At 44.8% G+C, this 26,731-nt stretch overlaps 1 protein-coding gene across 1 annotated transcript; it reads right to left on the bottom strand.

The window, feature by feature from the left end:
• Window positions 1–1,434: 1,434 nt before the first annotated feature.
• Window positions 1,435–26,361, bottom strand: LOC102453179 (collagen alpha-6(VI) chain-like). Its single transcript, XM_006131316.5, has 6 exons — window positions 26,224–26,361; window positions 17,618–17,711; window positions 10,062–10,622; window positions 8,616–9,176; window positions 6,938–7,513; window positions 1,435–3,009 (listed from the first exon to the last, which is right to left on the bottom strand). The coding sequence occupies exons 1-6, from the start codon at window positions 26,224–26,226 to the stop codon at window positions 2,435–2,437; spliced, it is 2,370 nt and encodes a 789-aa protein (XP_006131378.3). The 5' UTR covers window positions 26,227–26,361; the 3' UTR covers window positions 1,435–2,434.
• Between the last annotated feature and the right edge of the window lie 370 nt (window positions 26,362–26,731).

Here is a 26,731-nt window from a genome sequence, read left to right as displayed (position 1 = left end):
TACACTACTCTCCTAATTCGAACTAGGAGGGTAATGTAGGCATACCGCACTTGCAAATGAAGCCCGGGATTTGAATTTCCCGGGCTTCATTTGCATGAAGCCGGCCGGCGCCATTTTTAAATGCCGGTGGTTCGAACCCCGTGCCGCGCGGCTACATAGGCTTCCTAATCCGAACTAGCTACTCTGTGCCGCGTGTAGCCGCGCGGCACGGGGTTCGAACCGCCGGCATTTAAAAATGGCGCCGGCCGGCTTCATGCAAATGAAGCCCAGGAAATTCAAATCCCGGGCTTCATTTGCAAGTGCGGTATGCCTACATTATCCTCCTAGTTCGAATTAGGAGGGTAGTGTAGACATACCCTAGTAGAGAAGCATTTATGGAATGAATTAGACCTATTCTCTGATTATTTTTAATAAGACAATGTTTCCCTTCATTTCATTTATAAATAGTGGCAGTAAATGTGAATTTATTTAATTATAAAATAGATATAAACTATATAAAATATTTCCATGGAAGGATATATAATCTGATCGTGTCCCTCTCCTGCACCATTCACGTGTTGCTTGTCTTTTTAGATTGGAACCTTTCTGGGGCAAAAATATCATCTTCCTGAGTATGGGCAACATTGGAATCTCATTACAGTAACAAAAAAATAATACTACAATAAAGAATAATTAGGGTTATTACTACTTTTACTCTCACTTTAAGAGTTTACAATTTTTTTTTCTATTGTTTACATGTAGGCTCAGGTACACATGGCACTTGCTGGACAAATGAAACAAAATCCTCCCTCTCCCAGTGACTTTACAAACTATGGCTCTAATTTTGCAATATGATCCATACCGGTGGATTCTGGAAGCCCGTCTGTGTAGATTGGATTGCAGGTTTTACAGACAGGGATGATAACAGAACAACATTTTTTTCCCCTGCAGCTTTCACAATCACTAAAGTAATGTAAAAAGAAGTAAGAGTTTTCATTTATTGCTTGTTTTTCATGCTACACAGACAATTAGGATTATTTTGCTAATTGCTCCTTTCTGTCCTGGTCCACTGTATCCATCAGTGCCATTTTCTCCCTGTGAACAGATCATTTCATTTAAAATCCATCTACTTTTTCCGACTGTGCTATACTCCAGCTATTAATGTCTATATAAATCCTAACTGTCTGTGTAGCAACACAAATGCCATGAGAGCAGAGAGAAGCAACTGGACTGGTGATTTATAAATTAAGGACTAGATTTTTGGTACATCCAGCTGGAACTGTGGACCAAGTAAATAGTCACCTCTCTTTTGCTAAATCCCATAACAAAAGGGCCAGTGTAGACAGCATAGTACTGTTTTCCACAAAAAAGCCCCGATCGCGAAAATGGCGATCGGGGCTTTTTTGCGGAAAACCGCGTCTAGATTGGCCATGGACGCTTTTCCGCAAAAAGTGGTTTTGCGGAAAAGCATCCTGCCAATCTAGACGTGATTTTTCCGAAAATGCTTTTTACGGAAAACTTTTCCGTTAAAAGTATTTTCGGAAAATCATGCCAGTGTAGACGTAGCCTGGGAGTTTTGTTGTTTATTTTAATAGAAGCAGAACCGGGGTTGGTTTCGTATTATTCCCCACTAGCGGTTAGACTGAAACGTAGCATTTTATCAGTGCATTGTATTGAAAGATGTTTTAAGAGTCAATAATGCGATCTACACTAAGAGCCTATTCAATACACCTAGAAGTCATACTGTCACTTCTGTTTCATGCATAGGCCAATACTAATAAATGGGTGCTCACAGCAGCAGAACCCTACAGTCAAGTCGATGGCATTCTTCTGTCTGTCTGGATGACATACAAATAACTTTTGAACTGGCATCTGCTAAGAAGGCAGATTCAACCCCGTCTATAATTCTTTATCTCTCAGACAGAAAGAAAAATGAATGATGAGGGGAGACGAGGCAACTGGAGGTGTGTGTGTGTGTGTGTGGGGGGGCATATAGCCCCTGGAATGAGAGGAGGAGAATGGTAGACAAAGCTATGAAGGGCACAAAGCCCTTGTCATGAGGATGGGGTTTCAGTGAATCCCTGAAATAGAGGGCAATAGGAGAGGAGCCCACATAGTTTGTGGTAGGGAACAGAGGAATGCAAGGAGCCCTGGGGGCATGCGATGATCTTGATCTATGGAAGGCACAAGAAGTGTGACCCCCTAGATTATTTTGAAAGCAGAATCAAAAACATGTAGGTCCATTTGTGTGTTATGGAGTATGTAAATAAAGCATTGTCTCTGCCTGGTCTAGTCATTTATTTTGGGCAAGAGTAATTTATAAATGCTGTAGCTAGAAAATTCAAACCTGGCTTTTATTAGACCCCTTCAGTAATGGTCAAAAACAATGCAAGTTTGAAGAAAAACAGCTCGAGAGGTGGGACAGAGGCAAGAAGTCAGGATTGACATTTAGTCATTAATACCTACTTGTAGGAATGACAGTTTTGAATATGTCATTAATTAATCTTTTTTTAATGAATTTCAGCTTACTGAAATCATTAACCGTGTACTTCCTTTCTGCACCACCAGCTATCTGCGTGAGCTCCAAGTGACTAATATCCCCAACTCCTATAGCATATATATCAACACCTTCCCTTCTCAGATTTTCCGCTGGTTCAGAAACATCATCCATTGACTGTCCATCAGTGAGTACCACCAAAATTGACCGGATATTTCTTGTTACTTTTCTACTACCTGCTGGGGCAAAGAATTCCTTCACATTCTTAAGTGCATTTCCAATTAAAGTATTTCCTGTCATCTGTTCAATGTTCTGAATTTGCACTTTCAGTTCTGATTTGTTCTGATAAGCACCCAAGTTGATTTCTCTTTTATACAAGTGACTGTACTGGGCAATGCCAACTTGAACATTGTGTCCATCAACAATCTGATCTATTACAGCTTCCAAGAATTTCTTCATCTTGATGAAGTCATCTGGGAGTATACTTGAGGAACCATCAATCAAGAACACAAGGTCTGCTTTAATATCATACTCTGAAATCCAAAAAGGAAAGTTAGCTTAGTATTTATAGGTTGCTCATATTGTGTTAGGCTCTTCACAGACAAATAAAAGACAGGATCCCTGCCCTCAAAGAGTTTTCAATATCCTTAGAGAGAAGACAAAAGAAGTGAAGACAAAGGAACAAAGCAAGTGGGGAAGGTGAGAGCAGGTCTAAGGCTTAGAAATACCAGACCACGTGTGATTGTTTTGGTTTCTCTGCACACCCCGTTGATTCATTTTATATATGTTTTTATTACATGCAAATAATCACAATCCTATTTGTAAAGCTCACTTTGGGAAGAGAATGAATAGATGAGAGAGTGGACAGGAATACTGAGAGGAAGAAAAGGAGAAAGGGAAGGAAGGAAAAAGAAGGAAAGGGGGATGGAGGCTGGCTGACAGCAGGGTGAGTGTGGTAACTGAGGCTATGTCTAGACTGCAGGCTTCTTTCGAAAGATCGCGTCTAGACTGCAGGCGGATCTTTCGAAAGAAAAATCCGCTTTTTCGAAAGAGAGCACCCAGCGAGTCTGGATGCTCTCTTTCGAAGACGGCCTCTTTACATTGAAGAATGCCTTCCTTCGAAAGAGGAACTTTCGAAGGAAGGCGTTCTTCCTCGTGAAACGAGGTTTACCGCCATCGAAAGAAAAGCCGCGTTCTTTCGAAATAATTTAGAAAGAACGCGGCTTGAGTCTGGACGCAGGGGAAGTTTTTTCGGGAAAAGGCTACTTTTCCCGAAAAAAACCCTGAGTCTGGACACGGCCTGAGGGATGATGGAAGCAGACTAGGACACACAGCAAATCAGTTAGGCAATCAGCAAGTGTAAAGCCAGATCAGAGTGTGTATGTCAGAGGGCAAATTCTGATAACATTCTGATGGGGGAGGGGTTGAGTGAAGGCACTTCCCACCTTTTCCCTGCTCTGCTGCAGGAAGAAGAAGAAGAAGAACAACAACAACAACAAAGTTTCCAAAGCTGGAGTTTTAAGAACACTCTAAAGCTCCCCCTGCTGTTTTTCTAAGTGGCTGGGGAGATATGGGTATGAGCCCATGTTCTAGGTACCTCCTGATTGGATCTGGCTGAGGATGGGGATTTTGTTCCTGGCTAGAGGGAGTAGAACTTCCTGGCATGAGGTGTTTTAGAACAAGCCAGAGTGGGGAGTCTATTCCAGGCTCATACACAACCTGTGGGAAGGAGCAGAGATTCAGGCAAAGGATACTGCTGAATACCGGGGGTTGGGAGGAGATTCCAGAGACAGAAGCCCTTTGACATATTCGTGAAGACAGGCTTACTGGCATACACAAAACTGGGCATGTGAGGCAATGCAGGCTAATCACCACAATAGGGAAAGCAGTCTGTGCAACAACTGGATGCCAGTTTAGCCAGGCCCTTCAGTAAGGCACGGAACTGCAGGACTGGCTGGTGTTCTGCAGCTGTCCTCAGATAACAGAATGGACTGGAAGAACCTCAGCTACTAGGGTTCAGGAGCCTAACTGTTTACTGGACTTTTCCTTAGGGATGTCAACATGTAGTCAAATGCACGATTAACTGTTCAGCCTGGTCTTATTGCTTAATTTTATTAATGATATGCATACTCCTCACCTTGCTGCCTCGGACAGATGCAGCAGTGCAGAAGGTGAGGGAGCAGGTGGGAGCTGGTACATGTGGGAAGCTGGCTTGCAAACCAGCTCCCTGCAAGTATCAGTTCCTGCGGAGCTGCTTCCCTCTTTCTTCCCCCTCCCCCTATGCTGCTGCCCGTCTCTCAGACTTGCTGCAGACAGAGACAGCTCTGCTGGATGCCGGCGCAGCTCCTGTCTGTGGGGAGTTCAGGCCACCCATGGGACAGGGGCTGCTGCTGCCCCATTTTGCTGCCTCTCAGGGGCAGCAGTGTGAGGTGGAAGGCAGGAGCTAGATTGGGTATGAGGCTCCCCTTGTGGGCCAGCTCCTGCCTGCTGCTGCCTCTGATTAGGGTTAGGTTAGTATGTTGCTCATGGGTGGACAGTGCTTGAGCCCACCGCACTGGGATCCCCAGGCCAATGCCCTAACCCCGTGGTCCCCAACACGGTACCCGCGGGGGCATTTCAATGCGCCTGCCAGGTGCTCGGGGCTGGCCTGGCCCCGGGCACATGGCGCACGGGCGCTTGCGGGGGGGAGCGTGCTTGGCGGGGGGAGTGCCGGGAGCGCGGCACTCGGCGGGAGGGGGCGGGGGGGAGCGCCGGCCCCGGGCACGCGGCGGGGGGGAGCGCCGGCGCCGGGCGCGCGGCCCTTGGAGGGGGCCCCGCCCCCGGGCGCGCGGCTGGGGGGGGGCCGCCCCCAGGCGCGCAAGTGTCCCCGCCCCCTGGCGCCCGGCGGGCAAACGGCCACGCCCCCTGGCGCCCGACAACCTCAAAAGGTTGGGGACTGCCCTAACCCCTAGGTCACTCCAGAATCCACCCCACCTCCCTATTTTCAGGGCACCCCTTATCCAGCCTTCCTAATGGGGCAGCTGGTGCTGGCTGTGGTGATTCTCTCCAAGTGGATGGGGCTCAAACTCACTACCCTGGGATCCCCAGGCCACTCAAGAACTCACCCTGAGGCAGCACCATGGGGTGACAGGAGGCTCCTCGGAAGTGGACTGTGAAATGAGGAGTAACGGTAGTTCGAACTAGGAAGCCTAGTTCGAACTACCTAGTTCGTGCCCCGTGTAGCCGCGCTACACGGGGTTCGAACCAGCGGGGTTTTAAAAATGGCGGCTCCCCGCTTATGCAAATGAAGCCCGGGAAATTCAAATCCCGGGCTTCATTTGCAAGTGCGGTATGCCTACATTACCCCGCTAGTTCGAACTAGGAGGGTAGTGTAGACATATCCTAACATCCCTACTTTCCCTCGTGGCCAAGTTAATAACTCATTGCTGTAACTGAAAAAGGCCTTGTCTACACTGATGGTGGTGTGTAGGATACGTGGAGCTATGCACCGCAGCGAAAAGCAGGCTCACCAACACTGTGCTGGGAAGCTACACCATAGCCCAAGGCTCAGGCAAGAGGTAGCTGGCAGAGCCTTTCCTTGGAAGGCTGGCAGTGGGGAAGTGGAGTGCAGCAGGCAGGGAGAGGGCAGCAGAGTAGACCAGGCTTCTGGGTCACCCTGGTTCCCACTGCTGTAGTGAGGGGGGGCCTGCTGCCAGCCCACACCAGACCCCCTGCTAATTTCCCAGGTCATGTCACGTGGGGGAGAGTGCTTCAGGCAAGGGGTGCATGGTGGTGGGAAGGGGTGGAGCAGGGATGGGAAGAGGTAGGACAGTGGCAGGACTTGGGGGAAGGGGTAGAGCAGGGGCACAGTCTGCAGTGGAGGGGATCTGTCCCAGGCCCTGCACCACTGTAGGGATGGCTCTGGTTCAGCACCAACTTGAGCCTTGGTGACTCCATTAAAATGGGATCACAACCCACTCTGGGGTCCTGTCCCACACTTTAAGAACACCTGGACTAGAGGATGCCACTGTGTAGTTTTCAAGATGCAAATTTCTTCATAATTGCCATGGCATTTTGATTGCCACTTGCAAAAGCCCCCATCTGCCTTTTCTTGCCTATTTCATCAACAGAGCTCACCAGCCAGGCCAAATCATGTGATGCTTTTGTAATGTAGCCAATTGCCCATCCCTACAGCTAGTCTAATCAAACTAAAACCTGAACTCAGGCCCTTTAAAGTGAAAGGTTACTGCCCTAATTTTACCTTTATGAAAGTTTTGAATGTAACAGACTAACAATAATATCAACCATGTAAGCCATGAAAATCCTCAATTTTAAGATCAAGTAAAGATAAACCTGAAGAAACTTCCCCTTTTGCCCATAGTTTGGCTGGCAAAAGAGAAAAGAATACCCCAGAAAGCTAGACATCCATCTATGCCAATTTTTGAATAAAATGAGGAAAGCTTATACGGTCTAGAATAGTACCTGGTTTTGAATCATCACGTATTTTATCCAATATTGATGTCTGTATGTTTTTTAGTCCTTCAAATGTATCCACGTAGAAATAATTGCCTTTCAATCCAGCCATGCCCAAAAGCTCACCAGGATTTGCTCCTTCTATCCCAACAGCATAGATAATTATTCCGTTGTCTCTTAATCTCTTAGCTGTGTCATTGAGTTGTGGCATGTCATGGGACTCACCGTCTGTTATCACGATAAGAACCTGTGGAACTCCCTTGCTTTTGCGGCCACCATGCTCTTGAGCAAATAGAGATTCTGAATAGCCAATTGCCTTGGCTGTATATGTTGAACCTCCTCTAGATACATCCTTCTGGATAGCCTCTACAATCTTGGATTTTGTATCATACTGATTAAGGAAGAAAAACGTTTGTGGTTCATTGGAATATTTTACTGCTCCAAATTGAACTCTATCTGGAGCAACATCAGAGTTATTTACAAAGGTGATCAAGAAGTCTTTCATGGTCTCGTATTGTAAGACACTTATGCTTCCAGATTCATCAATCAAAAACACAACATCTAATCTTTCTATCCTTTCGCTCTCTGTAAAAAAACACATGACAAAAAACCCCAAAGTGATAAGTAAGTACTAGTTTTTACTGAACCCTTCCACTTGCCCCTTGAATTCAATCAAAGCTTGTGAATTTGGATCACTTTTTGGTGGCAATAACACAACTGAACATCCTATGTTAGGCATGTTTGGGGAAAATCCACCAGTCCACAGCTGATGAGCCTAACCAATAATCCAAAAATAACTAGTGGTTTCAACTACAGCTAAAATCCAGAGAGGTGAGGGGAAAGAAATGAAGAGTAACACAACAGAATGGGAGCAGGCTAGATGATTAGAATGGCTTCTTCTGACCTTAAAAATCTATGAACATATATTTTAATAGAATACAAGCACTAATTAAAAGCTTTTGTTTTCCCCAAAAACATATTTTAAGGTTGTCGTTTTTGGAGCAAAGTCAAATTACTGTGACCCTAGTTGTACAATCATTGAACACAGTTGTGTGTACCATTTACTAATGGAAATGACACAAATTCTGCTGCCATTGGCATCCATGCAACCATACTGAAATGCATGGAGATCCACCAGGCATCAATGATAGCAAAAATAATTTTGTGCTTTGGATCTATTATCATATTTTTTCCTCTGTGTAGGAAAGATGTTCAGTTTGGAGCCTGTCATCCCTGCACAGCCTCCAATGTCGTATGTTGCCATGACCAAAAAGGGCTGACTGAAACTTCTGTGAAAACCACTAAAAGTACTCCTAAACAAAAGAACTGCATTTATGACATGGAGAGGGGAAGTCAATACCTAATTAACAATTTAGTAAGGAGGATATTGTTATCCCCTAAAAGATATGTCATTAATCCATGTTTAGGAACTACCTAGTGGCAGACTTGGCTCTGTTCTCACTCTGCAACAGCAAAGATGTCCTTTCTTCAACTGGATATTGTGAGTGCAAACAGGGCCCAGAGCCCAAAGCCTAAGCATCTAAAATGGAACATGCAATCTGCTAAGAGGAGTGAAATTCCTTATATCCCCCTCAGCCCCCCTGTGCAACCATGTAGTCAACTAGCGGACAAAGCAAAATTCCTTCACAGACACAAATTGATACAAGTTAAAAATGGTAGTACTTACCATCATGGGATCTGCTTATCTCAGAGATGATTTCATCTTCTATGTATTTCAGAATATCAAAATTTTCAACGTAAAAAACCAGTTCACGCTGCCCACTAATTTCTTCCAGCTGATTTTTATTTGCATTAAAGACCCCAACAGAGTAGATAGTAACACCTTGTTCGCGTAGTGCTGTTGCTGGGAGTCTTACTTCATCCTGCGCCTCCCCATCTGTGATCAGGATAAGAAACTTTTTGACACCCTGACGTGCACCCTTGGAAGGCTTGAAATAATTAGACACAAATGTCAGCGCGCCTCCTGTTAGTGTAATTTTCCCTATCAGCGACATTCTTTCAATTGCACTGAAAATGTCGTCTTTGGAAGAGTATTGGTTAAGCTGGAATTCTTCCTTGTTACTGCCGCTGAACTGGATGACCCCAACCTGCACCCGGTCTGGGCCAATGTCAGTTTTGTTCACCAGTTCTTTCATAAAGCTTTTTATTTTCAAAAAGTTGTCTTGTTCTATGCTTCCAGAACTGTCCACTAGAAACATGATGTCAGCTCTCATTCCTTTTAAGGCTACTGAAGAAAGAATGTTTATATTAGTACAGTTCAGTGGGTACATTACAATAAATAAATAGACTTAACTGGGGATAGAATGGGTTGGTAGTGTTGGTAGGGAACCAATTTTTAAATGGAATGCCTGATCAAAAAGGGACCCTGATTAGCTCTGGTTGTTAAACGTCTGGTTGGTGGCATAGTGGGCTTCCTACCTGCCTTCTCTTTGTGCAGCTCCTGGAAGTGGCTGCCACGTCCCTGCAGCCCTTAAGCACATGGGTGGCCAGGGAAGTTTTGAGTGCTATCCCCGCCCAAGTGCCAGCTCTTCAGCTCCCATTGGCTGGGAAACAAGACTAATGGGAGCTGCAGGATGGTGCCTATGGCCACAAGGAAGTGAGAAGAGCATTCCTGGAAACTCATGCACCTAGGGGCCACAGGGACCTAGTGGCTGCTTCCTGGGAGCCATGGTAAACATCACTGGGATCCTGCACTCCAACCCCCTGTCCCAGCCCAGAGTCTTCTCCCACACCCAATCCCCTAATCCCAGAGTCTGAACCCCATCCTCCACCCCCAACCACCTGCTCCAGCTGTAAGCCCCCTCCTGCACCCCAACCCTCATCAAAGCGCAGTGCTTTGATGCTCTGATTGAAACCAAATAAAAATGCCCCTTTTTTTAGAGTATATGTTGAACATACACGCAAGAAAGATATAAAAAAGCAAGAAAACAGCTTCATTTATAACTGCCTTGCAGAAAGTCACCTCAGATCAACATGTGCCCAAAATATAGTGATACATTTCCATTATTCAGACAGGAGAAATAGGCTTATGTTTTGAACAGGAAATTACTAAAGAACAGGAGGCCCTGAGTTCAGTTAGTACTCTGAGGGGGCAAATCAATTTTCCCCTTACCTTTCCCAGGATGGATAAGTTGAACAATTTCATTTTTTATGTTTTTCAAGGCGCTAAACTCTTGAACAAAAAAAGTCCTGCCCTTTGATCCTGCGATCTCATACAACTGTTCTTCATTTGCACCTTTTACACCAACAGCCAAAATATTGACCTCCTCATTCCTCAGCTGCTCAGCAGCCTCCTTTACACTGTCCTGTGACTCCCCATCTGTTAGGACAATGAGGTAACGGGGCACCCTGCCCACTCGCTGCTTCCTTGCCTCTTTAAACAGTGGCTGCATGAAAGTCAGAGCTGCTCCAATAAAGGTATCCCCATATATTTGCCTAATGTTGTCAATGGCTTTCTCTAACTCATATACTGTGTTGTATTCATGAAGTTGAAACTCTGTGTTAATACTGTGTGAGTATTGCACGGCTCCAAAATGAACTTTATTCGGTCCTATGTTAAACATCTTAATCAATTCCTTCAAAAAATGCTGGATGTCTCTGAAGGCATTAGGAGAAATGCTTGTTGAGCCATCAATGAGCACATAAATATCAGCTTCTTCTATGTCCATAAACCCTACATGGAAAAAGAAATGGTATACCGAATTAGAATGGGAACAAAATGTAAAGTGAGAAACATGGAGAGAATTGCCAAAGCATGGAGAGAATTGCATTAGGGCCCAGCATCATCCAGTGTTTCCACAGTGACACGTGTTTTGAACACACATACGGTGCAGTCCCACAGTGACAGAAAATAGAGTGGAGGTTCTCACGGTGCAAAGTGGCTGTAACGTCAATGTAAAGTAACAACGATTGAGAAGTTCTGATTGTTTGCCTTATGATAATTGGAATTCCTTGGGACATGTGATCCCTATCTGTATGACACTTGAGGGGTACCTGCACTTCATGTGCCTAAGACAAGAAGATTTTTAAACAGCAGTGTCTCTTGATCTGCACCTATGCCCTATCACCTCACAGCAGGACCAAGCACCATCTAGATCAGGACTACTCAACACCAGCCCATGGGCCGCAGCGGCCTGCAGTGCGGTTTGGGTTTATGCCGGGCTCAACAAGTGGCCCGCGGGTGGGATCCCTTGAACATGGCCTCTACTGGGAACACGCTCCATAACGGCGAGGCATCTCCTAGGTGGGGCAAGCACTGAAAGACGCAAGCAGACAAGCTGGCTAGAACAGATGGATACAGGGTGTTGGCATTTCTAGCTCCCAAGTGGGTGGTGTTGGGAGCACTGGGGCAGTGTGGGAAGTGCTGGCTGCTTAGTCTTGTGGGCAGAGCCTGAGAGATCCTGATTGGCTCACATTGGCCATGTTTGGTCTGGCACCACAGCCGGACAGCCCTGCCTCTGTCCTGCACAGAGCGACAGACTCCCACATGGGGATGTCAGCCCTGCTGGGAAGCCAGGACAGGGGTCCCAGGTACTTATCCTTTTTTTGTCTCTCGTGTCCGGCCTGACTCACCCAGCTCCCCATCCGCCACAGGTTGGAGTGCTCTGGCTTGGGAACTTTTCTTTTTACAGTAAAAACACCCCAAGAAATATACAACCTGAAGCTTCAAGCTAAAGACCCAAAACAGTGGCATACAATTTTCTCCTTAATAAGAAGCATTAAAAATGGCAACAAAGAAGAGACACTTGTTGGATGAACACAGAGTTTTCAACCCTGTTTGGGAGATGGAATTCACTTTTGCAGAGATAAATAGAAAACCAATGTGTCTTCTTTGTCAAAAGACTATCGCTGTGTTAAGAAAACCAACCTGCAATGGCACCATCAATCGTGTCATCCTGAGTTCTAAGACTTGTATGCACCTGACAGCAATTTAAGAAAAACTAAGATACGTTCCTTACTGGAAGGTTTCTGTACTCAACAAGATATGTTCCGTTCGCAAGTTAAAGACAGCAACGCTGTTACAGAAGCCTCCTTCAAAATGGCGTGGCACAGAGCTAAATCAAAAAGACATTTTACTGAAGGTGAATTGATGAAGCAGTGCTTCTTTTTGCAGAATTTCAAAACAAAGAGGATATAGTTAAACAAATATCAAAACTGCAATTGTCTGAGTCAACTGTAGTAAGATGAATTGAAAGCATTTCAGGCGATCTGTTTTCTAAATTGCTAAAAGACATTGAAAGCACTGAGTATTTCAGTCTGGCAATGGACAAATCTACTGATCATTCAGACATATCTCAGCTCATAATCTGGGAGCGTTTTTTCAATGGCAAAAAGTATGTAGAAGAAATGCTTACTCTGCTTCCTTTGATGGGTCAAACTAGGGGAGAGGATGTTTATTCTGCACTGATGGAATATTTTGAAGGACCAGGAAAATGCATTGATTTGAAGAAGCTTACTTCGATAACAACTGATGGCTCTCCCTCCATGGTTGGAAAAGAGAAGGGGCTAATTTCTTTGCTGAAGAAAAATCCAGTTTCCAGATTTCTTTTTGTACCATTGCAGTCTGCACCAAGAACAGTTATGCAGCAAACTGAAGAGAGGATTTCTCAAGAGCACAATGGACAGTGTTACAAAAATCGTCAACTTCATTCTTGCAAATGCCTTGAAACAGACAATTTTGAGCGTTAGTTGAGGAGTACAAAACACAGTGGGTATGTCAAGACTACATGCCTCTGCCGACAGAGGCATGTAGATTAGGCTACCCAGCACAGGAAAATGAAGTGGCAATTTCAATAATTGCCACTTCATTTACATTTAAATAGCTGCTGCACTGAGCCGATCAGCTGTTTGTTGGCTCAGAGCGGTAGTCTGGACGCTCTACGGTTGACATCAAAGGCATTTGTCGACCTCCCTGGTAAACCTCATCCCACGAGGCATAATTGTACTTATACTCCAATACATTCCAGTACTGTATTGGCAGTTTATTTGATTTGTTAACATTGTGAAGCCAAAACAAAAAAAGTAGTCAATATAATGGTCTTCTGCTGATATGCGTTTTAGTAGTTAAATTCCTGGACTGTTATTGCTCATTAAGGGTACGTCTAGACTACAGGCTTTTGTCGACAGAAGTTTTGTTGACAGATACTGTTGACAAAGCTTCTGTCGACAAAGAGCGTCTACACTACATTCAGTTCTGTCGACAAAGCAAGCTGCTTTGTCGACATGGTAGTGTAGACGCAAAGGACAGTTTACATGCAATAATACCTTCTGTCGACAGAACTCTGTTGACAGAAGGCATTATGCCTAGTAAAATGAGGTTTACCAGCGACGACAAAACTGTACATAACGTTGACAGAACTCAGCGGTAGTGTAGACGCAGGTATAGTTTTGTCGACAAAAGTAGACTTTTGTCGACAAAACCCTGTAGTCTAGACACACCCTAAAAGTACTGTCATATGGGTAGAAATAGGGTAAATATTGAATTTTATTAATATCAGCAGAACTGACTTAAATGGGGCCTGCATGTTGTGTAGTCTTGCCTTAATCTTTATATTCATGCCCATCAGTGTGAAAGAACCTATTTGCATATATATTTGCATGTAGATGCAACCGCACTTAAGTTGTGGCCCTTGGCAGGTGCTGTATCATTGTGGCCCCCGGGGCTTTCAAAGTTGAGTAGCCCTGCCTTAGAGACTAACAAATATATATAGTATGATGAGCTTTCATGGACAAAACCTGCTTTTTCAGATGAGACGATTTTGAGCCAGCCTATATTAGCAAGTCTTATCTCCTCACAGAATTTTGTCATCACTCATGTGGTGGAAAAACAGGCTATGTGCCTTCATGAGAGTGAGACATGAGAAGTAACATTTCTGCTCTACTCTGCGCTGATTTGGCCTCAGTTGGAGTATTGTGTTCAGTTCTGGGCACCACATTTCAAGAAAGATGTGGAGAAACTGGAGAGGGTCCAGAAAAGAGTAACAAAAGTTATTAAAGGTCTAGAAAACACGACCTGTGAGGGAACACTGAAATAATTGGGTTTGTTTAGTTTGGAAAAGAGAAGACTGAGGGGGGACATGATAACAATTTTAAAGTACCTAAATGGATGTTACAAGGAGGAGGGAGAAAAATTGTTCTCCTTGACTTCTAATGATAGGACAAGAAGGAATAAGCTTTAATTGCAGCAAGGGAAGTTTAGGGTGAACATTAAGTAAAACTTCCTAATTGTCTGGGTGGTTAAACACTGGAATAAATTGCTTAGGGAGGTTGTGGAATCTCCATCTCTGAAGATACTTAAGAGCAGGTTAGATAGACTTCTATCAGGGATGATCTGGTGCCATGAGATGACGTGTGATTTTTATAGTATGGCCGGGTTTGCTTGGAATATAAAAACTGTCCATAACCACACCTACAGGCACCAGAGATACAGCCTTGAAAAAGGTGTCACATAGATGAAGGAATCTACATGATCTAGGAGGACCAAGCAAGATCACACTATTGTCTAAGGGCTCAGTTGAAGATGTGTGATAAGGCCCCTCATAGTTTAGAATATCTCTTGGGAAAGGAATGCATTGGCTGTACAAAAAAAATCCAAAGGCTCCCATAAAAATCTATGGCCTGCCTGGGAACTAAAACAGATTTTTCTACATTCACTTGGAATCCGAGAGACTGCAGGACTTTGAGTAGGGAGATAGTTGCCATCTGTACACAGAAGGCCAGCCCATGGCTTTTTGGTGTCCTTGGTGAACTACGTCTGTGGAGTGCTCCTCCCCGCCCCCGCCACACACAAACATTCATACTAAGCTCCAGATGGTTTCATCTGCAACTTTCAACTAAATTATCAAAGTAGAGGACAATGACGATAACGCAGAATACTATTTATGTTAAACTAAAAGACAAAGTAATCAATATGATTAGTCGGAATGAGTAAATGTGGAGTAAATCATGCATGCCAAGAGAAAAATTATGAGGGTTGGACTCTCCCTAAGGGTCCCCAGTTTGGTTTAACCTCTTTCTCCACACTGTTCAAAGACAGAGCTAAACAGGCTCCATTAGAAGTCTTTTTTATATGAAGTGCTTACTAGAGCTAAAAACACTTGTGGTGGGACAGAATTTCTGCCCAACCTGCTTTGCTAAGAGTTGAAAATCATGGGGGTGGAGTTTCAAGAGACGGCCCAGCAGAGGTCACAGCAGAGAGGTAGGTGGCAGAAGTGACCAGTGAGCAGAATGTAGGCTGTTGAGGCAACCAGGAACAGCAGCTAGTACGACAGCCAGGTGGTGAGGGACAGTGCCTGGGAGGGTAGCCAGCCAGAGCAAGTGCTCAGATGGTGGAACAAGCCAGGTGGCTTCCTCCCCAAGTAGAAAGTGAACTCACATGGATGCACCTCTGAATCTTGGATCCTTACTGACCGAGCACAACCACTGAGAGTAGGTTTGGGAAGAGAGCAGAGAGGGACATAGAAAAGGAACTTTTGCTTGTAGAACTCAAGAACACGTCAAAAAAGACACTTCCCCACTCACTCCGGGGTGGGTTTTACACTTATGAATCCTGCTTGCAGCATTTCCCCTCCTTTGATTACAAGTTTTTTTTTTTACACTCAGGCTCTCTTGCTTGTGAGTGAGGAAGTGTTGCCTCTCAGAGACACCCAGAAGTGGTCTGTAATTTCCCCAGGTTATTGGATTGGGATTCGAGTTGGTTCTATATCATAATGTGGAAAAAGAAACCCTAGATATTGAACCTGGACCTGGTTGCTGCCAGTTCCACATGGCAGGTGGATGCAGTGAATACAGTTTAAAAATTAGGGTAGACTATGACTGACATAACATGAAAGAACACACATACTGCATAAGGTGAGTTGTCCTCTCGAGTTCAAAAATACTTTTTGTACTTACGTCACATATAAAAATAACCACTTGCAAAAAATGTAAAAATAGAATTAAAAAACCAAAGGTCATTCTCCAAATAGAGTTTTAGTCTCCAAACTGGCCAAAATATCTAGCATGTTGTTCCACGTCATCCAAGTTCCCAGACTCCCATCTCCACCCAAAAACTCTCTGTACTGTGATCATTCAGGTAGCAAGTGAGAATTTATTCCTGACCTGGAATTAGAAGCTTTTAGATATCAGAGCTTATAAAAAGAGCATGTTAGTAAGTACAATCAATAAGTGCCCATCAAACTTTCAACAGAATTAAGTAATTAACATAATTGCTGAATATTTTATTGCCAGAAATGAAAGTTTGATTTCTGTATTCTGTAAATACCAGTAGATAAATCTTGAACTTTTTTTAGTCAATAAAAGGGTGATTTGGCTTTCAAGTCGTCCAGTTTAAAATGATTCACTGATGCCCACGCTGAAGTCAGTAGGATTGAAAGCCCTCCATTTCAATCAAAAGATCACCCTACAGTGCCCGGCTGTGCTGAGCCACTTTCTTATTTGCAACTTTCCTAAATTGTGCAAGATGCTGACCCTATCAGTCACATTGACCTACCCCTATCCAGGACCAGATTCATCCAGCCCCACCCCCTCTGTTCAGGCCCCACCCTCCATGGGGAGGGGAGGAGGCAGGGCAGCACAATGAGCATGCTCCAGTCTCCCAGAAGCACCGGGAAGATGAGGAGGGAGGGCAGCATGCCAAGCCTGCCCCAGCTTCTCCGGAGCACTGAGGAAGGGAGGGGAGGAGGCAGGGCAGCATGCCAAGTGCACCCCAGCCTCCCCAGAGCACTGGGGAGGGGAAGAGAGGTGAGGCAGCACATGCATGCAGCATGGCCAGGAGTGGCTTGAGGCCGGCTGCAGCGGCTGGCGCCCCAGGCAGAACACGCGATCGGCGCCCCTGCCTGCAGGGCTGTCAATGGACTGACGTCATCATTGGGCGCCCCGTGCTCCCCATGACATCATCATCGGGCGCCACAGGTGGTGGCGCCTTTGGCGGCAGCTGAGTCCGCCTATAGTCACGGGCCGCCCCTAAGCGTGGCTCCCGGAGCACCGGGGGAGAGGAGGCGGTCGTGTCACGTGGTTCCAGTCTCCCCAGCCAGGAGCACAGGGAGGGTTGGTGCTGGGGGCAGCAACACTCTATCCCCAGAATGCCTATAGGAGGTATTCTGGGGGCGGAGTGTGGGTGGAGCCAGGCTGGCGGTTTGGGAAGGCAAAACCTTCCTCCGTCTAACATACATACCGGACGCCAGATTCTACCCTAACTTACACCACATGAAATGCCACAATTTGACTCTTGTTGTGTTTGGGATTTATACCAAGGATCATGTTCTGCAGAATTTACATGTAGAATCCCAAGAAGCCCAGCAGAGCTCATGTGAGTAAAGTGCAGGACTGGATTCTCCTTTTGCATATGCTGAATACTTGAATCCTAGTTACCCACTTGAAATAATTTCATTACATGTGTGAGCTTCATTTATACGCTACCTGCATTTTCAACTTCATTTTCATCTGGCTCTAATCTGCACGTCTGTCAAGTTTCTGATAGTACTGATCAACCCTGTATGTGAATCTTATGTACATCTCCATTAGCCAAACACAATTTCACTCTACTATACAAAGTCTCGTGGGGTATAAGGATCCTGACTCAGAGAGTTGACCTCCATTTTTACTTGGAAAATATTGGTTTTTTTTTAAATCACACAATACAACACAATACAAAGGATACTGAAATACCAGGTGTTTGAGTTACTGAAGTGTGACTCCCCATAAGGATGAGGAACAAAGTCAGCAGCATCTTCATATTGTGAATGAATGTCCCAAGCTTTAGCTGTGGAGAAATAAAATAAAAATCCTATATATCATTTAGCACAAGGACACTGCAACATGATTGTGTAATTTACTAGTATAAAGAAATGTACAAGGTTGGGAAAGATGTAGCCCAATCCCAATATGATGCTATAAGAAATACAGATAAAGAAATAGGAAAATGGTAAAGGATAAATTGTCAGCAACTTTATCCATGAAATCAGACATTGACTATGGTAATCTTATCTGGGTGGTACTGAGGCCTCCAACCTTTCCCTTTCAGACCTATTTAAAATAATGTTTCCAAGGCGATTCTGATGATATTTCCCCTTTGTAACCTTCTCACTGGCTTTTCCTTCTCGGTTGAATCAGTGACACCTTGTCTTTGAAATCTAGGTTCTTAGTATTCACTTCAGCTTCACTCTGCCAGCGACACCCTTGAGCATTCACTTGCCTGCTTGTCACAGAGGCACCTTCCTGCTTTTTCCAAGGCTGCCCCACATGCTGAGGAACCTCCCGACATCTTATTTGAGCTGAGATTCCTCGTTGAAACCTGTCTTTAAAAGATACCAAACTGTTTCTGCCTGGGCCTGGCTCTAGTGTTAACTTTTCCTTCTGTCACTGACCCTCCCATTTGTCTGTCAGTTATTTGCCTTCCAGGTACTTTCTAATGGCTGGATTGCCACCTCTCTGAGGTTGGGACAGTGCCTAGTACAATGGGCCCTAATCCTCGATAAGGATCTATAGGCAATTCTGCAGTGCTCTTCAATTGGTGGCCTGCCTGGGGCCTGGATCTGACCCATGAGGGCCTTTCATTTGGCTCCTGGGCAGCTGTTCCATCCTGCTCTCTGCTGGGAACTGTGCTGTCAGGAAGCCCCCACTACCTGGCTCCAGTTCTGCCCTGAGCTGCAGGCTCCTGGCAGCTCCAGCCAGCGCCCAGTCCCAGCTGCCGTATCCCCCTGCCTCTGAGTGCCCTGCCTGGGTGGGAGGAAACGCTGCAGATCAGGAGGGAAAGGGGCTGCCTGGCAGGAGAGTGCAAGGGCCAGAGCTGCTGGGAGAGGAGCCTGGGGTGAGCTTGAGCCAAGTAGCAGAGCTGCCTTTAGAGCAGAGCAACCAGTGGGGAGCAGGAAGGAACAGCTGGTACCTGGCAGGCCAAACAGAAGATCATCTGTGGTTCTGGCCCCTTTCCCTCACTCAGATGCAGAGCATCCCCTGAACCAACAAGTGCCAGGCTTCTTGCAGGAAAGGAAGCGGGTGTGCAGAGATGGGTCAGCACAGGCACTCTACAGCCAGGACTGATCAGGGGAGCACATGGGTCAGAGCAGTCAGGAGCTCTGGGTGGAGCCAGAGATGAGTCACAGAGCCATCCACACAGGTGAGCCCCCAGCTGAGAGCAGAAGCTGAGCACAGGTAGGAGAGGCAGGGACAAGGCAGGCTCCGGGGTGGGGGGGAGGAACATATCATATTTCCTTTGGCCTGTAGTGCCCCCATCTTCCTTCCAGCTCTCCTCACTCAAGGAGTACTCAGGAGGCTCCTGTGTCCTGCAAATACTTCCTCTATTTCCTCTCCCCACCCTCAGGGACTGAAAATCTTAATCACCTGAATGAGCATAGGGGACTCTGCTTATTCGGATCAGCTGGACTTTTGGTATCAAATTTCAGCTATGCACAGAATCCCAACTCCCAACGGGGTCTGTCTGCATGGTCAGCAACTGAATGAAATTTCATTGTGAAACGGCAGCTAAAAATACACCAGGACATTGGGATTGAGGGAAACTGGGAAAAGGTATTGGACATCCCCCATGCCACTTGAACAAATGGACTTCACCTGTATTTAATTAAAAACCCTTTTCATTTAAGCACACTGGAGCTAGGCCGTGGGGATACATTTCAACATACACTGTCTGTCAGGGGGCTTAATCACGTGCCAGAGATGAGTCACAAGGTTGCAGTGTGACCTTGCTGATTAAAGCAGTCAGTAATTGCTGTGCTTTTACTAGAGAACAAAGCCTAAAGAGCCCTAGAGAGAGCCTGTTTGGCTTGCCAACATTTGGATATTGCCTCATTTGGCGTGCCAGAAAAGATAATTGAATACCACTGCCATGCTAAAAGTCACTATAAATAGTAAGACATACCAGGCTCTCTCCAATGATGAAAAGCTGCTTCAGATGCTACCACTTTTCTGCACTGCAGACTGAATATAAAGAAACCACTAAGAGTTCATGGTTTAGGGCTGTTTTATATGCCTCTGGGCTATATCTATTAAAACATAATATTTAAACATAAATAAAACACAGAATGAGAAGAAGCCTTTATCAGGGTACAATGAAACAAATGAAATAAACTTAAAAAACAATAAATAGTCTGGTAGCACTTTATAGACCAACAAAACATGTAGGTGGTATCATGAGCTTTCCTGGGCACAAACCACTTCTTCAGATGACCTGAGTTGCTGAGGCTTTCAGTGCAGCACAGAGCCATCTAGTGGCCAAATAACATACCTTACCAGTAAATACAATATTACAGCACAGAGGTTGGTACTGCGCTTCATTGTCAAGTAACTCAGCACCCTGTCACTTGGACTTCAGAGAGACATTTCATTGTACAGAAGCTTCAGGGGGTAGCCGAGTTAGTCTGTATAGAATAAACTTAAAAACTTTGCTCTCTAGTAAAAGCACAGCAATTACTGACTGCTTTAATCAGCAAGGTCACACTGCAATCTTGTGACTCGTCTCTGGCACGTGATTAAGCCCCCTGACGGACAGTGTATATTGAAATGTATCCACACAGCCTAGCTCCAGTATGCTTAAATAGTCTATAAAGTGCTATCAGACTATTTGTTGTTTTTTAAGTTTATCCTGTACAGACTAACTTGGCTCACAGGGAATATTTACCCAGTGAATCTGCTTTGTTTTGAAACCACTATTCCACCTCTCAAAAACCTGCCTGTCTGGTGATGCAGGGAGCTTCTGGGGTACTGGGGACAGGTAGTTGGTGAAGCTTCCTTGCATATGGTTGATCTGTATCCCCCCACTTCCTTTCCGCAAGCACTGGAATCAAACTTCAGTCTGCCCCTTCAAGGTCCTTCACTCCAGTGGAGGGAGTGGGACAAGCCAAATAAGGTCAGCCCTACTTTCAGTGATGTGGGGCCCTGCTTCTTTAGATACAGAACTGAGTTAACAAAATAAAGGGAAATTGCATGATGGGTGTATGCATACTCAGCCCCTTCCCCCCCACCACCACTGTGACCTCTACCTGTGACCGCCACACACTGAACTACCCTAAGGTAAATGTGGCCCTGCTTCACACTACCTCCTCAACCTTCCTGTTCACTGGAGAATGGGATTCAGCAGGCAGCCTCACAAGATGGGGAGCAGGGCAGAACAAGCAGAAGGAGCCTTGCCAAATAGCCAACAGCCCGAGGCAAAACCAGAATTCACAGTTGCTCCTGTGGCCATGTCTCAATGCAGAATCTGTAAGGACTCTCCAAGCGTATCCTCATCCCTGTCACATAAATCTCCTGTGCAGAAAGTGTGCCAGGGAATTCTGGGGGTAGACAGAAGTGTGGCAGGGGCAGACTTTCCCAACTTTTCCCTACGTGAGAAGTCCCATATGGACCATGGCCAGCTGTTAAGCTTCCCTAAACTGTACTAGGGAACTAATCAACTCCTTGAAGCCCCAGGGAAGAGGAATTACATTGCCTCCCCTCTTAGTCCCATTGCAGGGATCTGCATCACTATAGTAGAGATACATTCAGGCATGGAAGTTTTGGATTCTGTGCGACAAAGCCAATTTTTGTGAAGGCCAATCAAAACTGCACTTTCCAACATAGTTTAGATTCCACACTTTGATTTCTAACTTTATTATCTTTCTTCAAATAATCAGCACAGAGGGAAGTAACAGCTGAAAAAAACATAGTCCAGTTACACACAGTTAGTGGCTTGAAAATTGTGTTTGGCAGTAGAAAAATATAGCGAATGGAAATGTTTTGGAAAGCAGACTGAATCTATTTTTTGACTGATAATATAAATGTTCACAGCACATGCAAGTACTCAGCAGTTACCATTTATAAGAAAAGACTTTGAAAAAGTTATATCTGGCTTGCCTCCCATTTTAATGTCATTGTATTACAAATGCAAATGAAAATGTCATGCAAACAAAATGAGAAAGGAAGCAATTTTTCAGTAATAGAGTATGTCTACACTACAGCGTTATTTCAAAATATCTAATTTCAAAATAGTTATTTCAAAATAGCTTATTTTGAAATAACGCGTCTACACACAAAATGCATTTCGAAATAGCTTTTTGCTATTTCGAAATAGCCCGTCCACACTGAGTGGATGCTGAATCGCATGTAAGGCCGGACGGAACCAGGTCCGGCAGGAGTTACTTTGTGTGGCTGCTGCCTGAGGCTATCTGAGACCTGTGCTTAAAGGGACCCCCCGCCCCTGGACAGCCAGTTCTCAGTTTTCCCTGCTTGCTTGCCTACCTCGATGAGGGACAGCAAAGCATTTTGTCTCTGCGTGCTCCAGTTGCCCTCACTCGGGACACCACAGCACTCTGTAACATGGAGCCAGAGCTGCCCCTGAACACCCTGGTGCTTCGCTTGGACACGTTGCTGCGAGCCTGGCTGCACTTTCTGCAGGCTGCCATCCGGGAGGTCCATTGAGGGGCTGTCAGTATCCAGGAGGCCCTGCGGGAGCTCTTCCACCCTGAGGAGCACTAAGAGCCTCCCTGGTCTGCCCCATTGGGGGCTTGTGCCTCATTCTTCCTTCATGTCCTTCCACTTACCCCTCCCTAACCCCTCTTCCTGATGTAAAATAAAATACACATATTTTCATGAACACAAACTCTCTTTATTTAACAAAATTGGGGGGGGGGAGGGAATGAAACTCTGGTGAGACTGGGGAAAGGAGGCAGGAGAGGGGAAGAGAGAGGGTGGGAGAGGGGAGGGGGAAACCTGGGAGGAGGGAGCTGGAGGGGGGAATCAAGGGGAGGAAGGGGGAGGGGAAGCTCAGGGCTCAGGGTTGGAGGTCTCGCCGGATCAACTTGATTTTCATGAGAACCTGCTCCTGGGTTCGCATGTGGCCTTTGGTGGCCAGGCTGGCAGCTATCCTGCCAAAGACGGCCACATTCCTCCATCTAGTGTGGAGATTATGGATGTTGGGGGCATCCCCCCCAAACCTGAATAAGGTCCATGATCTCTGCACTGGACCAGGAAGGCGCCCAGCTTCTCCAGGCCCTGGCAGGCTCCTGGGAGCTGGCAGACTGCTCCTGGGGAGCGGTGGAGGGCTAGCTGCCAGTGGATTGCTGGCTCATGTTTTGGGGCCACTGGGTCGGGGCAGTGACTGCTGGCTCTGGGCTGGCAGGCTTGGAGCTGGCACAGGCACTGTGGCCAGAGTCTACCCCTTTAAGGGTTCCTGGGATGGGGGGAGGGAAGGAGTGTTCTTGGTTGAGGCCAGAGTGGCCACCCTTGGAAGGCTGGAGTCCCCCTATTTTGAAATAAGTGTCTACACAGCACTTATTTCGAAGTAGCAATTTCAAAATTTGTGTTATTCCTCGTGGAATGAGGTTTACCAATTTCAAAATAAGCTCTCCGCTATTTCGAATTAATGGCTGTGTAGATGCTAGGTTATTATTTTGAAATAACTTTGCTGTGTAGACATACCCATAGGCTATGTCTACACTGGCATGATCTTGTGCAAGAACTCTTTTGCGGAAGAGTTCTTGTGTAAAAACTCTTCCAGAAGAGCACAGCTACACTGGCATGTGCCTTTGCGCAAGAGATGTGCTTTTGCGCAAGAGCATCCATGCCAGTGTAGACACTCTCTTGCGCAAGAAAGCTCTGATGGCCGTTTTAACCATTGGCTTTCTTGCACAAGAAATTCATGTTGCCTGTCTACACTGGCCTCTTGCGCAAGAACAGTTGCGCAAGAGGGCTTATTCCTGAGCGGGAGCATCATAGTTCTTGAGCAAGAAACACTGATTTCACACAGTAGAATGTCAGTGTTCTTGCGCAAGAACTCGTGGCCAATGTAGACAGGCAGCAAGTTTTTGCGCAAAAGCAGGTGCTTTTGCGCACGATCGCGCCAATGTAGACACAGCCATAGTGTGTTGTGACACTGGTATTTTTATGCCTGATTTCATAAGCAAGAAGTTTTAAGTGAGAATAAACTTGGGGGCTGTCAAGTATGGGTTCTCTTGGCCAGGCCTCGCACCTATAGCCGAGGTCTACCTCAGCAACCTCACCACATCACATGGATAGCAACAAGGCTTATCTACCAATAAAATGGAGCTTGTCAGAGTCCAGCACTCAACACCATATATGGGCATCTCACCATACCCAGACCACACCCATGCCACTCCCAGAGCACAAACACCACCAAATATGGTAATAGGAAAGAACATAAAAACCTCTCAGCCCTTAGCTCGGAGTGGACTACCGAATATTGGAAAACAGAATCTGAGTCTGCCTTAGGACTGATCACCCAAAGGCTGCCTCCCACCCACCGAATCTAAAAAGGGGTGTAGGAATCTCGAGCATGCTCTGATTCCTTGTGTGTCTTTGTGTTGTTGTTGCTGAGTTTGTGAGTATTTAATCTACCCTCACTGTTGTTAAGTCGTTTAAAAGAGACAGGTTAGAAAATATATTGCTCTGTGGTAACTTTTACCCTTGTTATTGTCAGTGTTAAAGAAACAGGTTTTTTTTAATGTGTATATATTTGACTTAGCTGTAACTTAGGTAGGGTTTAAAAATTGTTGTGTGGCAAATATTAGGTAGTTGCTCATTTAAGTAGTTCAGTTTAATAAATCATTCCTTCTTTGATAAAACTTGTTGTCTTGCCATCATTCAGTATTTTCACTGGGTATTTGGCCTTAAGCCTCTGGGACTCCTGCCATTTTACCGAACCAAGCACCAACAGCGCAAGACAAATCAGACTCCAAAAAGGGGTAGAAGTAGTCCAGAAAGGTTAAGAACCACTGACCTAATGAGACCCAAAATGTGAAATACATTTGTCACTTCTTAATATCAAGTCTTCTTGCAGTTTTGAGGAATTTAGTAATCTCTGCCTTTAAAGTCATCAGACTAAAATATCTATTTATGAGATGAGGTTAAACATCCCTCATTTAAATACATATATTTCTAGTGGAATAATTTCTTGATTAGACATTAGTACCATCTCTCAATATCTTCAAGTGAGAGCATAAATACATATGTGAAGATTATAAATAAGATAAACCTAGGGAATTCTTCATAACTTGTACATTAAATTGTATTATTAAATTGAAATATTTAAAAAAAACTAAATGCTGGAGTTTTGTGAAACATCCAGATCTGAATAAGAAGGAAATTGTCTTGGGCATATTAGATTTTAAAAGGATGAAACACCTTCATTTACAAACCATTACCTTTTAATATACAAAATGTACAGTGTGTATAAATATTACATTATATTAACACATGCAGAAATTTTCATCACAGTTAAGGCTGCAGCAGGACACTTACACTCATCTAAAACCTTAAAAACCCGGAAATAAGATATGAAGGGAAAAGCCTCCAGCATTCATTTCTACTTTATCACACCTTTCAATTCATCAATGACTTTTTACTTCCATCTCCAGCAGATACTGAAAAGCCGTATGTACCTCAATTTCAGCAAACTTGTGCTCTGCCACAAAATTTTAATTTCAACCTCATGCACTTTTGTATCAAGACACTGGCCCATCTGACTTTCATACAGTCCGTATCTATGTAACATCATTCCACCTTGGTATCACAGCGGTTGAATTTTGTGTTAGAGTACAGCTATGACTAGGGGTACATGTGACTTATCGGTATCTGATGGAGAAAAAAAGTACCATATGGAGTGTTAATAATACAGCCTCTTTCCTATATAACACTTCTTATCCTGTAAAGCTCAATGCATATCACCATCTTGAATGCACATATACCCACAACACCCATGTGAGGAAATGTCATGCCAGTTTTACAGACAGGGAATCAAAGATACAGAGGGACTAAGTGATTTGCCCAAGATTACACAGGAAGTCCATGGCAGAGAAGGGAATTGAAGCAGGGTTTCCCACAGCCTGAGCCAGTGCCCTAGCCACTGGACCTACCCGTCCCCTTTACGATAGTGGGGGACAAAAATAAAAAGTAAAACATTAATCTGGCATTAGGGTTGTGCATATATACAGCAAAGTAAGAGTCTAAATCATCACAATAATTTTGTAATTATCTTAAAAACAAGGAAATTCAGAGTTCAAAATTAAATTTAAATATGTAGACATGCATTGCCTATCTTTAACATTATAAATAAGGCAAGAAAGAGAAAAATATACCAATATATCTATAAAGGTGAATACAAAAATAAAACAAGTTCAAGAGCTCATAGAAAAAAAATCTGCCTGTTACCAAAACTTCAGAGTGAATGTTTCAGATTAACAGAATATTTAAATGCAAAATATGCCACAGAATGAAATGTATTTAGTAGTTTTCCTTGGTAACTACAGAAGACAGTATGTGCTACTTACCATATAAAAGGAAGAGGTTTATCAGTTAAAAACTTTAGACCCTCCAAAGTGGCTCAGAAGAGACTGAAGCCCTTTTAAAAGAAAATCTATCAGTAGTTTGCCATAAAAGCCCTCCCATGTGGACAATTAACATATTTAACTTCCAAAGGCTTCCAAACCACCAGAAATGATCTCTCTCCCTCTCCTCACTGGTTGCTCTTAGTGCTGAGCTAGCTGCCAGCAACAGCAGCCATGAGGGTGAAGCTCTCTCCTGGGTTTCTAACTAACCTAATTTTCACATTCCTGTAAGTTCTGCAGCCTCCAGCAAGGTCTCTCCCACATACCCCCAGCAGCTTTTAGAAAGGGTACTGATGTTTTTTTTACTTTATCTATATGTATTCCTTACCATGGTGGTTCTCACAAGTTCTTTTGACTGTAAGAATAATGAGGTAAGGTAACCCTTGTCCCTCTTTAGGGAGTGATGCTGCAAAGATGCAGAAACAACAATCTTGAAGATGTACCAAGTGAA

Source organism: Pelodiscus sinensis, chromosome 3, assembly GCF_052426305.1.
Source record: "Pelodiscus sinensis isolate ZL-2025 chromosome 3, ASM5242630v1, whole genome shotgun sequence".
NCBI lineage: Eukaryota > Metazoa > Chordata > Testudines > Trionychidae > Pelodiscus > Pelodiscus sinensis.
This window is presented reverse-complemented; position numbering and strand designations above follow the sequence as displayed.